The sequence below is a fragment of the Eleginops maclovinus genome, chromosome 1 (assembly GCF_036324505.1).
Source record: "Eleginops maclovinus isolate JMC-PN-2008 ecotype Puerto Natales chromosome 1, JC_Emac_rtc_rv5, whole genome shotgun sequence".
NCBI lineage: Eukaryota > Metazoa > Chordata > Actinopteri > Perciformes > Eleginopidae > Eleginops > Eleginops maclovinus.
Window position 1 is genome coordinate 18,052,288 of NC_086349.1, and position 16,370 is coordinate 18,068,657.

The 16,370-nt window shown below is 41.1% G+C and overlaps 1 protein-coding gene across 2 annotated transcripts; it reads left to right on the forward strand.

Annotated features, from left to right (window-relative positions):
• Positions 1–596: 596 nt before the first annotated feature.
• LOC134865107 (YTH domain-containing family protein 1-like) lies at positions 597–9,171 on the forward strand. Of its 2 annotated transcripts, none has more exons than XM_063884522.1 (6): positions 597–1,036; positions 1,790–1,814; positions 4,340–4,419; positions 4,604–6,244; positions 6,418–6,462; positions 6,682–9,171. In XM_063884522.1, the coding sequence occupies exons 1-6, from the start codon at positions 1,010–1,012 to the stop codon at positions 6,706–6,708; spliced, it is 1,845 nt and encodes a 614-aa protein (XP_063740592.1). In that variant the 5' UTR covers positions 597–1,009; the 3' UTR covers positions 6,709–9,171. The 2 variants fall into 2 exon arrangements, with proteins under 2 accessions (XP_063740592.1, XP_063740600.1); XM_063884530.1 differs by having other exon boundaries at positions 4,604–6,235.
• The last annotated feature ends 7,199 nt before the right edge of the window (positions 9,172–16,370 follow it).

Sequence of the window (16,370 nt, forward strand, 5' to 3'; positions counted from 1 at the left end):
ATCTTATTCACAGACAGATCTGGAAGAAGAACTCATATCTTGTTCTTGAGTAAAAGTAGAAATACCAGAGTGTAGGAATACTCTGGGACAAGTACATGTAAAAGGAGAAAAGTATTAGCATTACATATTACCATTTCAGAATACTATAAATGTTATGTTTTATGATGATTATTGATGCATTAATGTGTTTATCACCGCTTGTAAATGTGCAGCTTTGTTAAATTACTGTGTATGATCCAGGGTAGCTTAGGGATTTACTCCAGGTGTAATTTAAGTCTTATTAAAGTGTTTATTATATTGCATATATCTAATCCAAACCTGCAAAGTAACTAAAGGTAAAAAATAAATGCAGTATAAATAGAGTAAAGTATACTATTAACCTCTGTTGTGTAGTGGAGTAGAAATACAAAGTAGAACAAAATTGAAATACTCAAGTAATAAACTAGTATCTCAAAGGTGTACTCAAGTACAGTACTTGAATAAATATACTTAGTTACTTTACACCACTGATCACAGAGAGTAACAGAAAGAATGCTTCAAACTTTTGCCACCCGGCGGGGAGAGACGTGAACTGCAGCGGCGGCTCAACGCCCGGATGGAGGAGCAGCCATTGGGGAAGTGTACAGGGCTTAACGTAACTGAGGAGGGCTCTCTCTCTCTGGAATAATAAAGACAAAGTAAAAGACGATAGAGGGCAGAAATATCCAAGCTCTGAAAGCTCCAATCAGCGATACATAACGTGTACTTGAAAACCAGTAACAGGACGTGACTGCTTTTTGGACACAAGTCTCCGGGGCGACAGACTTGAAGTGTGGAAGTTGGGATACGAGCACACAGCGGAAAATATACAGCTGAGCCTGCGCTACAACTGCTAGCCACACGCTAAGCGGCACAGCTAGCCACGGAGCTAACTGTAACTGAGCTGTGAACTTGCTTCCTAAATCACGGGGCTTGAAATCCAGTCACAAGCGCAGGCTCTGTGAGAATCCAGGGACTTGCTTAATGAATTATGTCTGCCACAAGCATTGACCCTCAGGTAGGAAGAACGATGTACTTTGCCTGTAAAAAAGCTTTCAAGCTAGCTACACGCTAACGATTTACTGGGATATGGCTATCGCTCGGAAGTGCTAGCTTAGCCACAAACGTTGGCCGGTGCATGTAGCTAGCTGGTTAGCTACATTCCGTTAAAAGGTTAAATGTATTTGATACACACGGGAGAATAATGACATTAACTTATGTGTTAGCACATAAACGCATCTTTTACTTTGACCAAGTGTTTTAAATGCCAATGTAGCTGGAAAAAACTCAGCCCCTATGGCAGAAAAACCTAAAGCCATGGTTAACATAATGAAACGGGTTCAAGCTAACGTAACTCATTCAGAGAATCTTTAACTTTTTTATTGAAGGTGGTACAATCACTGGTATCGTTTCAAGAGTTTTCCAGCTAACTTAAGTTAAAAGCTGCATTTGTGCTATTGACGTCTAAAAGGCCATTTTAAAAGGGCTAGCATTAGGTACGATAGCTAGCAAAGTTGAGCGTGATTTGACCAAAGTTGCAAACCAAATATGGCTTTTAACTGCTGTAGCAAATAGAAGGTATCTTAAGCTTTAACTGAACAGTAACCATAGGTTAATATAATTGCATTTCTTCGTGAAGTAGTCAAAATATTCATATTTTGATTCTAATTCATTGTTAACATTAGCAGCTGCACATATGTGTGGAAAATCTCAATTGAATTAAATTAACCATTATTCCTTTTTTTCTTTTTATCATCCTACATTGACGCAGAGATCAAAGGGACAAGCATCTAAAGGTAAGTTGTGGTCGGGGTACACCTTCCCTGACTAAATCAGCATTACATACAGTACACCAGCATTATGTGGAGTTTTTAGCCGTCTCTGATTCACTCTACTGTCAAGACTAATACTTTTGGAACACAAGTGGATATAATGTCCTGGCACAAATTATTCTAAAAATGAAATTGTTTATGGTAGTATGATAGCTAGAGAAGCTTGTAGAGGTACTGGCAAAGCCAACAAAACAGCTTAATTTTAATTTTGCCAACTCTATTCTAATGGGAGAATCCAAAAGTCACAAAGTCTAGCTAGAAAGTAACTACACTGATGACGCTAGGACAGATTTTGACAGCAACAGATACCATTTGATTTTTGTTTTTTTTGGTCAGAAATCTTAGTTATTGATTGTGGTCTGTTAGTTAAAAGTATTTCAATGATAACATGTTTCTAACACACATTACCTACTGTAGTTTTAATTTTGTATAATCTGTTCATTGGTTATTCATGAGACATTAAAGCAGATACATTTTCTGACTGTATAGGTAATACGTTTTGCATCACTGTAGTGTGATATTAACAATATCAGGATCAGGGGTTTGATTATTTTAGGCAACATACTGTGAGACTCGTTGGAAGACGACATCTGCTATGTCAAAGGTCTGATGGCTTTTAGGGGAATTATTTTCTTTGTTTACCAAAATTCATGTTTTGGCTCCTCCTGCCTTGCATTTCCAAGTGTCCTTTAGCAAGACAATGCACCCCAGGTTTCTCCGTAGGGCCCAGGCCAGTGTCTATCATGGCATCTCCGCCACCATTGGTTTATTAATGTGTGTGTGATTGGTAGACATAATCTGGTAAGGCAGAAAGGTACTATATAAATGTAATAATTTACCATGATGCTTGTGCTCAGTTTTCCTTACAATTGCGATGCAGTCTTTAATCTGCTGTTTTAGTATACCACGCTTAACCCATGTGTATTGAGAGTTGTGAGTAAAAGGTTTGTTATTTGGTATTGCACCAACATGAAGCTTGTAGTCAGCTAAGCTGTAGTGGACATTTCCAGCATAATATACCTTGCCACTGTCCATCCTTTTTTCAGGATATTTGAATTATATTCCCCAAAATATTTGTTCTGTCTTAATTCCTGCCCTGCAGAGCTACAGGATTGAGCTCCTTCTACATTTGTACAGTCTCACTCTTCCATCAATGCCACCAACAACCCCAGCTGTACATAATATTTTAATAGTAATTCATTGTTGTTCCTTCCTCACTAACGTCAGCATTTGCAGTGCTGTAACAGTGCTGTTATGGCCTTGTGATTGTTTTTTATGATGTTCAAGTCATCTTTGATTTACTATAGTTAGTGGAGGATGTGGGTGACAGGCAGGTCTTGACTTCGCTTCACCTGCAGGCCTGGCTGGCAGCAGGCCACAGACTGATTCACCCCCACAATAAGCTTTGCTTGACATGGCTGAGGGATTGCAATTTTTTCAAGAACACATGGACATAGAGGGGCTGACGGATTTGAAAACCTTATCTGTGAATTGCTCATTAGATAGATGAGTATCCCCCCCCCCCCAAGCGTTTAACCTCAAATGCATTGTGTGCTGTTACACAGCATAATCATTTTAACTGGAGATGCACTGATGCCAAATTTCTTGGCCGATGCCGATGTTAAGAATAACAATTTTGCCGATGTTGTCATTTACTTCATTTCCACTGTTGTTATACCACTCTCTGCCAGAAAAAAAAGACTCTCAAAATGGTTTCAGTTTCAAAAGCTGAGCAATTTTGTTATTACAACATCATAGTACGCTGTTTAAAAAGTACGCAGCTTCCCCAGGTCACCTGCAGCTCTGCCCGCTGTGAGGGGACCATCGAGCGGAGCAAAACACACGTTGAGAATTAGACTTATCACACTTAGCTATTTTATCTACCTCTGAATATACCTAAACTGGTTATAAATATATTTACTCTTTACTGTCGGATCACTCATTACTGGATCAGCGAGCTGCATGAGACGGACGGGCTGTCAGGAGCGGGAGATAGGGAGAGAGGAAAAAAGAGCGCTCCGTTATTATTCCTGTGTTATTATTCAAAGTTACTGTAAACTTTGGAATAATGTAGTTAATCTGCATAAGTAAATCGCGGTTCTCTGAGTGAAACAGGGAAATAGTCCCAAACAGCCGACATGTTGTGTTTTTGTTTTCTTTAGTTAATGTTTTTTTATATAAATGGACTACGGATGCCGCACATGTTATGACGGAACGCAGGAAAAAAGAACAAAAGCATCGGTGAATGTCACCTTATTTGCCGATGTGCCGATGGCAGTAAATATTGATTTGCCGATGTATCGGTGCAGCCCTAATTTGAACTATTTCAAAACCGTCACAACTTTATCGAAAACAGACTAAGTTTGCGTCAACTCAACTGGTCGTAGATAGTTAAATATAGGTTAACTAAAATCTAAAACAAATCTATATCTTAAACTGAAAATGTGTATTTAAATGTACATTAATGTAATGTTGTCTTGTTTTTGCAGTGCAAAATGGTTCACTGCATCAAAAGGAGAATGTCCATGACAATGACTTTGAGCCGTACCTCACTGGTCAGTCAACTCAGGTAAAACACAAAATCACTATCTTTTGAAAACTAAGAAAATATTATTGTTTTTTCTTACATATCCAATATCACATGTTAGTTTTTCACAGTGAAAATAGTTTTATTTCTGTAATGGATCTGATTTAAAATATATCTCTTAAGTTGCCTTCTAATGTTGTGGCTTTGCTGACCTTTATTCATCCAGAACAACAGCTACCAGTCCATCACCGACCCCTACCTGTCCAGCTACTACGCCCCCTCCATTGGATTTCCGTATCCCCTCAGTGAAGCTCCCTGGTCTACAGGTGGGGACCCCCCTATTCCGTATCTCACCCCCTATGGAGCCTTGAGTAATGGAGACCATCACTTCATGCCTGACACGGTTTTTGGCCAGCCGGGTGGCCTGGGAAGCAGCATCTACCCCCATAGGTTTAATTTTTTCCCTGAAAATCCTGCCTTCTCTGCTTGGGGCACAAGTGGCTCCCAGGGCCAGCAGACTCAGAGTTCAGCCTATGGAGGAAGCTACAGCTACCCCCCCAGCTCTCTGGGGGGCACCCTGGTGCCTGATGGTCAGACAGGCTTTCACAGTGACACCCTCAACAAAGCCCCCGGTATGAACAGTCTGGAGCAAGGTATGATTGGCTTGAAGATCGGAGGGGATGTCACTGGCCAGGGCTCAGGGGTCAAGGCTGTTGGATCTGTGATCGGTGGTCCTGTAGTGGCAGCAACAGGGAACGGGGCCACACCTATTGGAATGCCACCACCTAAACCAACCTCCTGGGCAGCCATTGCCAGCAAGCCCGCCAAGCCGCAGCAGCTGAAAGCAAAGGTGAAGCCAGGGATGCAAAGTCCAGGAGGAGCTCTTCCCCCTCCACCCATCAAACACAACATGAACATCGGGACCTGGGAGAAGGGCCCGGTGACTAAAGTAGCCACAGCTCCCCTGCAGCAGCAGCAGCCTCTTGGCATGCCTCATGGCATGCAGCCTCAGGGCCACATGCAGCAAGGACCCATGCACCACCCTCCCCAGTCTATGGTGCAGCCCCAGATGCAGCCTATGACCTTACAGCACCACCATCACCAGCACCATCAGCCACCACCCCAGCCCTACCAAAACCACACCCAGCCCCCACAACCCCAAACCCGTTGGGTTGCCCCACGCAACCGTAACCAAGCCTACGGGCAGGGTGGCCCTGGCCATGATGGTAGTGGTGTGATGGGTATGGTTGGTGGTGGGCACGGTGGTCCTCCAACTTGCGCCAGCCAGGGACCTGGTGGAGAGTCCCACCCAGTGCTGGATAAACTGCGTGCCAACCACAGCTACAACCCGAAGGACTTTGAATGGAACCTGAAGAACGGACGTGTTTTCATCATTAAGAGCTACTCCGAGGATGATATCCATCGCTCCATCAAGTACTCCATCTGGTGCAGCACGGAGCACGGCAACAAGCGGCTGGACTCAGCCTTCCGGGCCATGAATGCTAAAGGCCCCGTGTACCTTCTGTTCAGTGTCAATGGCAGTGGTCATTTCTGCGGTGTGGCAGAGATGCGGTCACCAGTGGACTATGGCACCAGTGCTGGTGTTTGGGCACAGGACAAGTGGAAGGGCAAGTTTGACGTGGACTGGTTGTTTGTTAAGGACGTGCCTAATAGCCAGCTACGCCACATTCGTCTGGAGAACAACGACAACAAGCCAGTGACCAACTCCCGCGACACCCAGGAGGTTCCTCTAGAGAAAGCGAAGCAGGTGCTCAAGATCATCGCCACCTACAAACACACCACCTCCATCTTTGATGACTTCTCCCATTATGAGAAGAGGCAGGAGGAGGAGGAGGAGGTGCGCAAGGTGGGCACAGTAATCTTACTGTGTTAACCTTAAATATATCAAAAATACACATTCTACACCATTGATAAGAAAAACATTATCTATTATTAGATAGACTTTCTATACTGTTTTGTTTCTGAAAGAATAATTGTATGTTTCTCTATTTTTGTTCTTCCTCTCGCTCTTCTCGACAGACTTTTGAACCTTCTCCTATACCCAACCGCTCTCGGTTGGATCAGGTAAGAACTTGTCATTAAACATTTTTTTTCAGAAAGTTATTATTAATTGTGCTTGACTGAGTTGTTCAATCGCTAAGGATGAAATATACGTTTTTATCAACACTTTAATACTTAAATCCAGACCTTATCAAAATGTCCTGCAGCTTGCTGTCCTGGTGTGTGACGTTTGAATGTTTAATATTGTTTTGTTTTTTCTGTTTGTTTGTTTTTTTTAAACAGGAGCGCCAAAACAGGAATAAACAATAGAAGACATTTATCCTTGGCTTGATCAACAGTTACACTAGGACTTTTGATTTAAGAGACAGAAGAATATGAAATGCAACCAAGCCCTTCATTTTTTTCTATTTAATTCTGGTGAATCTCTGCCATTGTCGAGACTTGTGCTTTTTTTTTGCCCCATGTACCACCCACTTCTTGTGCAGGGATAACACGCTGATTTATTGTAATACCTAGCCACCACCTCACTCTTTAGTTCAGGCTTTTTTTTTAAAGAAATATTTTTTCTTCCCGTTCCATCTCGTACTATTCTCTCACCAGACTGGTTTTTTCTCTCTCCGGCCCCGACCCCCAGCTCTTTCCAATCGAATCAGGGTTTGACTGCACCATGGAGAAAAATCTGCCACTTTATATTTCAGTACAATCAGGAACCGATGTGTCCTGCCCCTATTTGTCCATTTGGGGGCGGCATTGCCATGCTTCAGCGGTTTAACTGTGCCAACAGGGTTGGAGGATCCCAAAGGCCATGTCAGACTTGGAGCTGTTCGATTTAACAACTTCAATGGTTTATCTATTTTTCATTCAAATCGACAAAATCTCTATTTTTTGGCTTACTACTGACAATTTTCATTTCAGAAACCTGTTTTCTGGAGCCTTAATGTTTTTTTTTTCTAATTATTGGTGACTTTTCAAAAGAACTGCTCAAACAGTGACACTGCTGGAGAAATCAGGGATAGTGTGAAGTCACACAGGACTCGAAACATTTCTGAAGGAGGAATTGCTAAGGCCTCTGGGATAAAGAAATAATGGATGTGTCCTCCACAACCAGAACTCACCATTTTAGTCAAAAATTGTACTATTGACATCCCTCACACCCCTCTGCTTCGCTGTCTTTTTGATGTTTGTCTTGAAGGGGTCTTTTGTATGTTTCGTCAGGAGATTCTGCTTGTGTACGCAACCCAGTCTGAGAGAATTGTCGCACCCACCATTTTAAATTTGTTTTATAATCAGAATTATGTAATGATGTAACTGCTACATTGAATTAATTGTTGCTTTTTTGTTTCCCAAATGGGGGGAGGGTACACATGTTTGTCCATTCACCATCATTCTGTCTTAATCCTCTGTTTCTTTTCCTCAAATTTGGTTTTGCTAAGTCTATCATGTTGGTCGTAATGCTAAGCTTTAACGTAGGAGCCTATATATTCATGGAGAAAGCCTAAAAATGTATAACCTAAAAATTAATGTAACTGATTTACTATCGAGTAAGAAAAAAATAAGAATGAAATGTGGTTTCTGTGTGTTTTTTGGTTGTTGCTAAACTAGTTTGTTCAAGACTGAAACCATTGAGTACTTTCAGGTATGTCAACAGAAAAAAAAATTGGTTATTAAAAAAACATCCCAGTCACTAATACATGTGTGTGCCCATGCAAGGCAAGCTGCAATATAAAAGGTCTGCTAGATATTTCTTAACTAATATCCAACCTGCAGCTCGTCTGTAAGGTCAGTGGTGTTTGTAAACGGTCCTTTGTAGAACCAGGGTCTCCCCCTTTCCTTGTCAGTCATTTCCGAGCATTCAAAGCCAGAACGAGTTTTCAGTGAGTATTTGATACCAGCAGGTCCTCTCTCCCTCCTGAATCTGTTCAGTATTCTGTGGCTTGTGAGGTTACCGAGCTGCAGAGAGGGGTTCTCCTAATAGAAAGCTCTCCATGTTCTGGGATCTTTTGGGCTTTCACTGTATTTGTGTTAGACTCCATTTTGCCTCATAGTAACCTGATCAAATATAACGATCCCATTTTACAACTCTGACCTGAAAAACGTAATATTGACAGGCCTATACGATCTTTCACCGTAAAATGTTTGGTCTTCAGATTATGTTAGACGATGTGTATGATTTATTCTAATTCTGTCAGAAATTAACCCCGTTATGACATTGAGATGACAGAAGCTCTTGCTGAGGTCACTCGAATGTGTGTAGGAATCGTATGCTTCACAGCTGTATTTCCAGCTGAGAATCTGCATTGTATTTAATTTACATGGCCTGTTTAATCTAGGTAACTGACTTCTAACAAGATCCCTTTTCCCTTTCTCCTTTGCATTAATCAATAGCTAGGTTGATCCAAGCAATACGGTGAACGCCCTTTCACATGTCTGCCTTCACCGACACCGCTCTCTAACCAGCGTAGAGTCAGGGTGAGAAGCTAAAGGATGCCATCGAGTCGCAGCTGCCTTTGCCTCAGGAAGCTTGTGGTTGTGTTTATAGTCCAGGGCTAGAGTGCATGTTAATGTCAGAAGATGTGTGTTGCAAAAGAGGGATGTCAGGTTAGCAAAAGTATATGTATAACACCACAAAAGGATTAATGAAATGACATTTTAAATATCCATTGATTATCTTATAGACCACAGTTGTAGTGGGCATAACTTGTTCAAAAGATCTATCTTGGTTTTCCTTTTTAGAAGAAATTGAGCCTTAATAAACTGTCCATTTAGAAATGACTTTGTCTTGATCTCGTGAATTCTCTGTTGGTGAGTCAACAGCCACCTATAGTGACCTTATACAAAGAGAGGGAGCTCTGTCGGGAAACCCCAGCGCTTAAATGTCACTAAAAGGTTTTTCTCAGCTGGAATGGTTTCTTACTGTTGTCTTTTTTCATCATGTTATGACGCTTGACTTTATATCTGTAAATACTGTTATCAAAGCAGATCTCTGTTTCCAAGCTGCAGAGGTCTTCAACAGAATATGATGGAGCGTACAATGGGAAGCTCCCTGGGATAGCATACGGTATTTACATTAGTATAAATGTGTATGTCCACATTAGCTCATATACGATTTAACATTTAGTTTTTTCAAATTAACAAACAGGATTTAGTTTTAAATCACGTACATATTTATCTGGGTATTTAACTTGAGATGCCCAGGTTTTAGACATTGAATTATAATAGTTTTAGTTTTAAGGTTTACATAGAAATATGCGTGTTTAAACGCTTTTCATAAGATTTCCTTTTCTTTCCTTGGCAGGAGCTCTCCATGGTGCTGATTTCCTGATTTGGGGGACCTGCTAGTGGGATGTTCAAGTCACCTAATGAAGTTAAGGAAACTCTGGTGTAAAAACACTGAAGGTGGTACTATATAAAATGGTGGTGGAGTTTTTTTTCTGTTTTGAACATATATGTGTGTAAACTAAAAATAGACTGACCATGGTTCATATACTTCCTAAAGAGTATGTCCTCTTTGATCACAAGTTTGTCATACCTGCTACAAGTCTTCCTCATAGCATTTAAACAATTTTAATTTTCAATTTGTGAGAATAATTAACACATGTAGTTCTGCAAATACTTCATTTATGGTGAAAAGGACATGTAAACATCAAATAATCACAGGAGAATCACAAGCAGAAAACTCAGTGCAGCTCAAGCTTTATTTGGTGTCAAATCATTACAAAGTCAAGCATGCATTAAACTTATTTCCCACAAAATAAACACAATCACATTCAGGCTCTCTGCTGCAGTATCATATCAATCTGGAGAAAAAACGGTGTAAAGCATAGATATGACTTACAAAGACCCTATAATAATGTTTGTATTTTGCTAAATTTAATTCTTGATTTACAATCCATTAAATTAGGTTATTTATAAAAGGTCCATTTGCACTTTAAATATGGGAGAACATGTTCAAGTTACATTTGCATTGACAATAACTAACTTTTAATGCACTCAGTGAAAGAATGCAAAAATAGTACTCTTTCCTTCTCCAATTTCTGATTCATTTGATTATATTTAGTTTATTGGTACTTTCTCAAAATACGATTTGAAAACTGGTTGAAAACCAAAATGCTCTAAGTTTCATTTAACCAGTATTTGATGGAAAATTCTATTTTAGTGTTGACTAAATAACTAAAATGAAAGCCTGCATCTATTGATTACCTTTTATGGTTTATTTAATCTTATTTGGAGTCCTACGGCCTTTACTGGGCTACTGCTTCTAACACGCGGTGTCAGAAGGACGCCTGTAGGTGGCATTGAATCACTGACATGTCTATACGTTGACTGCTTCAGACTAAACACTGCAGGCACCGTCAGTGTGAAGGCCTGAGGTTGGAGCCACACTGTGAAGGTGTGGTAGACTGTTGGCCTACTTTAGCTGATAACATAATTTATTATAACTGATACTCAACTGATGTTGACCTCTGTCACGTTTTGTAAAATATTTAAACTTCCATAATGGGATTTTAATAGACTACTAGAGGGACTGCGCACAGCCTGAGGATTTAGCATCAATGCATTAATGAAGATATTTCAGTCATCGCACTTTGCCTGTCTTATTTGCTTTAGTAGCATGAATATTGATTATATTTCATATTACTATCCCAATGATAAATGTTTTGACCTCGTGCATGACCATAAACAGATGTTTACTCCGAAGATATGAAACGTTCTTAAAATAAAGCAAACATTTCGCCGGGTTAAAATCGTTACAAAAAATAGTCAATTCAAAATGTAAGCGACTGCCGAAAGATGTGTTAAACCCCATATGGCCATTGACCCCATTTGGCGAAAGTACAATTGTTTTCGCAAACCTTCATCGTTTTCTGTGGGAGGCGTTTTACACTGTTTGGATAAAACATTTAAAAACAATCATTTCTGACTAAATACGAGATGGTAAATTGAGCTAACGGTAACCTGGTACATGCTGTAATATCATATCAAAGTACGCATTGCGCTCACCCAGTACAGAAACCACACACACACACACACACACACACACACACACACACACACACACACACACACACACACACACACACACACACACACACATGGGTGACAATACAGCAGTCAGCTTTATCCTGCTGCTGGTTGCAGCCAGGCCTGTTTCTGCAACATTGAGGGTCAGAGTAGTAAACTACTGATGCTGCTGATAAAGGAGTTAAAAACGTGAAGCTGTAGATTCCTCTCTTGGCATTCACCGCGTGCCTTAATTGTATGGACATTAAATCAAGGTCCGCTGTGAACACGCAGAGTGACAACCCTTGAAGAATCCCCATCCTCAGCCTGCTGATGGCTGCAGAGTGAAGCCAGAGCCTCCAACCCTTCCTGACTGCACGCGCTCAAACCTGCAGCATATGCCACCGAGGACACACACACACACACACACACACACACACACACACACACACACACACACAACGCTGTATGGCTGCAATTTAAGTACAGTGTCTTTGCGCACGCGCGCTCAGTCATGCTCACACACTGGTGTACACAAATCTAAAGCCGATTTTGCAACACATTTGTGCCCACACACGCATGTAGACATTTCAATCTAAAGCCGATTTATACCCTACACCAGTAGAAATGCGCGCGACCACATTCTTCCCCTGCGCCTCTTTGGTTAATCGAAAATAATTATTGATATCACTGCGCCACGGCTGCGTTAAAACCAATCAGCCTACAGCCCACAATCGAAGTATGGGAAGCAAAGCTTTTTTTAAAAAAGAACCCTGTTGTAAGCATAGCACTGTAATTCTGTGGTTGTGCGTCTTTTACGCATCTCTCAGCAGGTTACCTGGCACAGAATGACAGCTGAAGCTACACAGGCTCTCGCTTTGTCCTTTCTTAAAACATCTCAATTTTCAACATTAGCCTGACCTGAAACACCAAGACAACAGTGAAAAGAGAAGAAAGCAGCGATGGCAGAACGTCACAAAGCTATTTCTTTGAAGTCATACATCCCACTGCGAAGAGTACTGTATTTTCCATTTAACTTGGCTTGAATGCAGTTCCCCGAAATGTCCACGATCAACGCCCTCGGACAAAACGCGGGATGCCTCTTCTCTCCTCTCCTCTAATGCAGCTGACAAACTACATATTTTACATTAGGCTACTGCACATCTGGAGAAACAAAATGCTAGTCGTTCTTCTATGCGCCACACAGCTCTCTAGCGTATCCCTAAAGCTCGTTTAGTCGGGAGGCTGATTTCTCGTGCTTGAGGTGAGAGGGAAAAAAATGGTTTCTTCGTCTTCGGAAGGTCCTCTCTCCACCAAAAGCCAGTGGGTTCCTTCTTTTTAATCTGACCCATTTCGGGCACAATCCAGCCCTGGATGCATGCCGCCTCTCTCGCTCTGCTCTCTCTCTTTCAGGCTGTGTGATCCACTGTCTCCCGGATTAGAGCGCCCCTCTCTTCCCATCCTAGACAATTGCGAGTCTCTGCTGATTGGGCTTCAGCGCAAAGGATTACATGGGCGCACAATGACGTCATGGCCCGGGGCCCAAGCCCCCCCCCCCCCCCCCTCTTCTTCTCCTCACCTCCCCCCATTAAAACCAAATCCTCATCAGCCTCAAATGTCCTTGAAACCACCGGCCTGACTTTCTGCAGCGCGTCATGCATGCATGCACCAGGCCAGACTACTGTTTACAGATAACGGTTTTAGCCGGTTGCCATTTACTAACAAATACAATATCGCATGCAATTTAACCACACTTATTGCTGTTCCACTGTCACTTATATGCAACCGAATATGAACACCTTGAAGGTTTTGCCTTGGCAGGTGCATGAGCTTATTGCTGCTACAAATGTTGCAGGCATGTGGTAAATAAAGGGTGGACAGGTTAAACTGTGACCTGCACTTTGTGACCATTGTGACACAAACACAAGGCATAGCCATTGGCCTTTACGCTGAAATTGTACCAAGGAGTAAAGGTGCCCACAAGGTGAATAAATTCTATTGCATATTTACCAACGTTTTTTCATTTGGTTGTTGTAAATGTTTTAACTCTTCGCAACACCACTGGTGCAAACAGGCCCTTAACAGCTCAGCTTTCTGCATTTCTGCAACATCTAAATTGACAGGGATCTAAAGATTAGTGACTGTAGTCTTCTGAGGCCTGTGATCCCAGATGGTCAGGGCTAAAGCCATATGCTGCTGTAGTGTGCATCATTACATATTTTGAGTAAAAGCGCAAGATGGAAATATACTATTAATGTGGTGCATTTTTAAGCTACACAGTATGAACTGTATGTGTACATTCTGTAGTGTATAGCATGCAGCTTCACTGTTGGAGAGAATTCCTTATAGTTTTATTATATGATTGGTTTTAATAAATATAGTTTATTTGAATCCCCTTGTGGGATCTGACTAACAAAGTAATTTACCTGCTTTTAAAAGTGTTAACTTAAGGTGTTAGTGCTATGACCTATATCCGGCCTGTATATTTATTATCTCTTACCAATGCATTTCTGTATTTATTTTTCAGAAATTGGCAAAGCAAGTATTTGGGGTTTCCCTGTCTGGGTTCAAATACCCATTTTGGTTTCAAATCATTTCAAATTATGATTCAAATATGTTAATTTAAATGTATACTTCAAAAATATGTTTCTGCAAGTAGACCCAAATGTGGGCCTGCAGTTTCCAGCCACCCATCGTAATTTAACCTACATTTTATATTTTACTTGAAAAGTTAAGTTATAATAAATCTAAATATATTCTAAAAATGCATTTTAATGCCATTTCAATAAAATCCCACAGGAATATATATATCGATTTCTGTACCGGAAGAAAATGTCACTGGGTTTTCAAACATTTCTCCCTCCTTCTTGTGCCTACCTCCCACTGTTGGCTGAACAAAGAAATGGAGAGGAGGGACCGTCAGCGGTGTTTAGGATGAAACCGCTGCCCTTCACTCTCGATAACTGAGCCTATAGAATCGCAAATGTGCTGTTTTTCAAACAAATGCAATTATTAACTATTTTAACAGGCGTGCCTATTGTCTCATTATAGCCTTTGTCGCAATCTACATCTCAAAACGAGCGTCCTGCATTTACATGAATGCAAGTCAATTGACTAATGCAAGTCATTTGTTAGGCCTATTGGTCTATTGGTTCCCCGTTGACAAAGATGAGGAAACTGTAATAACCCAGCCTGCAGAGCGGCCACCTGCTACAGGAGAAGCGTCCTCAATCCAAATATAGCCTATACTGATAAATCCACGCTGGCTTGGACTCAAAATCCTTTGTTTTGTCTTACTCTCGTCGTTGCGGGTATCCTCCATCTATGCACCTGACTGTGGCTCCATCACATCTTCCTTCCATTTTGTGCAACCGCAGGCCTTCATCTGGGCAAAAAAACGCAGCGGCAAAACGCCTAACTTTAGTGAAAATAGATCCCGTGTGTCTCCACATGCAGGATGAAGCAGAGAGAGAGAGAGAGCGAGCTTGGGAATTGAATTGCGGGAGCCTTTTCTCCCTCTGCCGAGCTGAGCGGCCTCCACATCTTAAGCTGAATGAAGGGGGAGTTGTCCCTGTGCATTACAATGACATTCAGGCCCCATTCATTCAGCCACTGTCTAACGGTCTTTGGACAGCAAATGCACCCCCATCGGGGGGTCGCAGCCCCCTCATTACACCCCCAATCCCAACACACAGCCCCCCACAATAGCCCCAACAAAAGAGAGAGGAGAGTCGGCCCCAGTTGTGCGGGCTGCGGACCCTGGTCTTTAGAGGTACGCTTGGAAAATATTCCTGGGCGTTTGAATTACTTTAAGGAACGTGCCACAGTGTAGTTTAATGTTCAATATCACAGAAAGCGTTTCAAAATATGTAAAAAATATATAAATGTTGTTATTGTATATATTTTTAGCCAAATATCTATGCAAGCCTCGGTCCTTCTTTACTACAGGTGAAGCTTGGCTGACGGTTTAAAAAATAAGGTCAGGTGAAGTAGCATGCGAAAAACATTTCTTTCGGTGTGCCAAAAAAAATGCGCAACAACGCAAAGTTAGCGCAAACATCTGACTAGAAACATGGTGCACATAGAAAGGTAAGCTGCAGGGTGAGACTCATACAGGACTCCGTACATTAAACAAATATCAGGGGAAATCACACGATGGATGTGCTGTATAAGTAGTTAATTTAAAGCAATACATTTAAAAACATAGCGGTACATTTGCCCTTTATAATAAAAAAACATTCACAGAAAATGTCGCTTAAAAATGACCAAACCATTAGAAAACTAGAAGAAGAATTTGAATCCGTGTCTTTATAACGTTTACATTTTTTTATATATAGTGCTACTGCTGGTGCATACTGTAAACACAAAAAAAACATCAACATCTCAACTCATTTCAGTTCGCTCGCTCTGTCAAGTATTTATGAAAAATAATCCTGTCTGAATCAATTTGGATACTTGATTTGAACATAGCCTACAAATAATTATACAACAACACAAAATAATAATAATAATTTTTAAAAAAAGGAAAAAAACGATGTATATTATTCGAGAAAATGTCCCGGTGTGGAGAGTCTACTTTCCCAGGGAAATCATACCGATTTCCGAAATGCTGTTGAAGGCCCGACTAGGCACAGCTGGGTATCTGCTTATGGGCCCATTCATCGGGACGAGGGAGAGGTCAGCGCTGCGGCCCGGTGGGCAGCACCGCGCTATAAGCTCGTTATGCAGATACACAGTTTATAGTTTAAAACAGGACAGCAAACACACTCTGATAATAATTCACAATCACCACGTGATCAGAAAAGTTTGAGAGATCAATGCATTAATGGTATACATTTTTAAAATGTTATTTTAACATCTTAGATATTTTTTAAAGTTTTTATTAGTCAGATTTTTCTTCATGTAGTGCTTATAAAATATGCATGTTTTGTTGATGCAATTTCCCCCCCCCTTTTTATAGTTAGCATTAC

Bases quoted from the DNA above. Each gene is read 5' to 3' on its own strand.
- LOC134865107 (XM_063884522.1), top strand. From the start codon at position 1,010: ATGTCTGCCACAAGCATTGACCCTCAG. The intron at 1,815-4,339 runs GTAAGTTGTGGT...TTGTTTTTGCAG, and splicing joins AAAGGGACAAGCATCTAAAG to TGCAAAATGGTTCACTGCAT. The intron at 4,420-4,603 runs GTAAAACACAAA...TTATTCATCCAG, and splicing joins TCACTGGTCAGTCAACTCAG to AACAACAGCTACCAGTCCAT.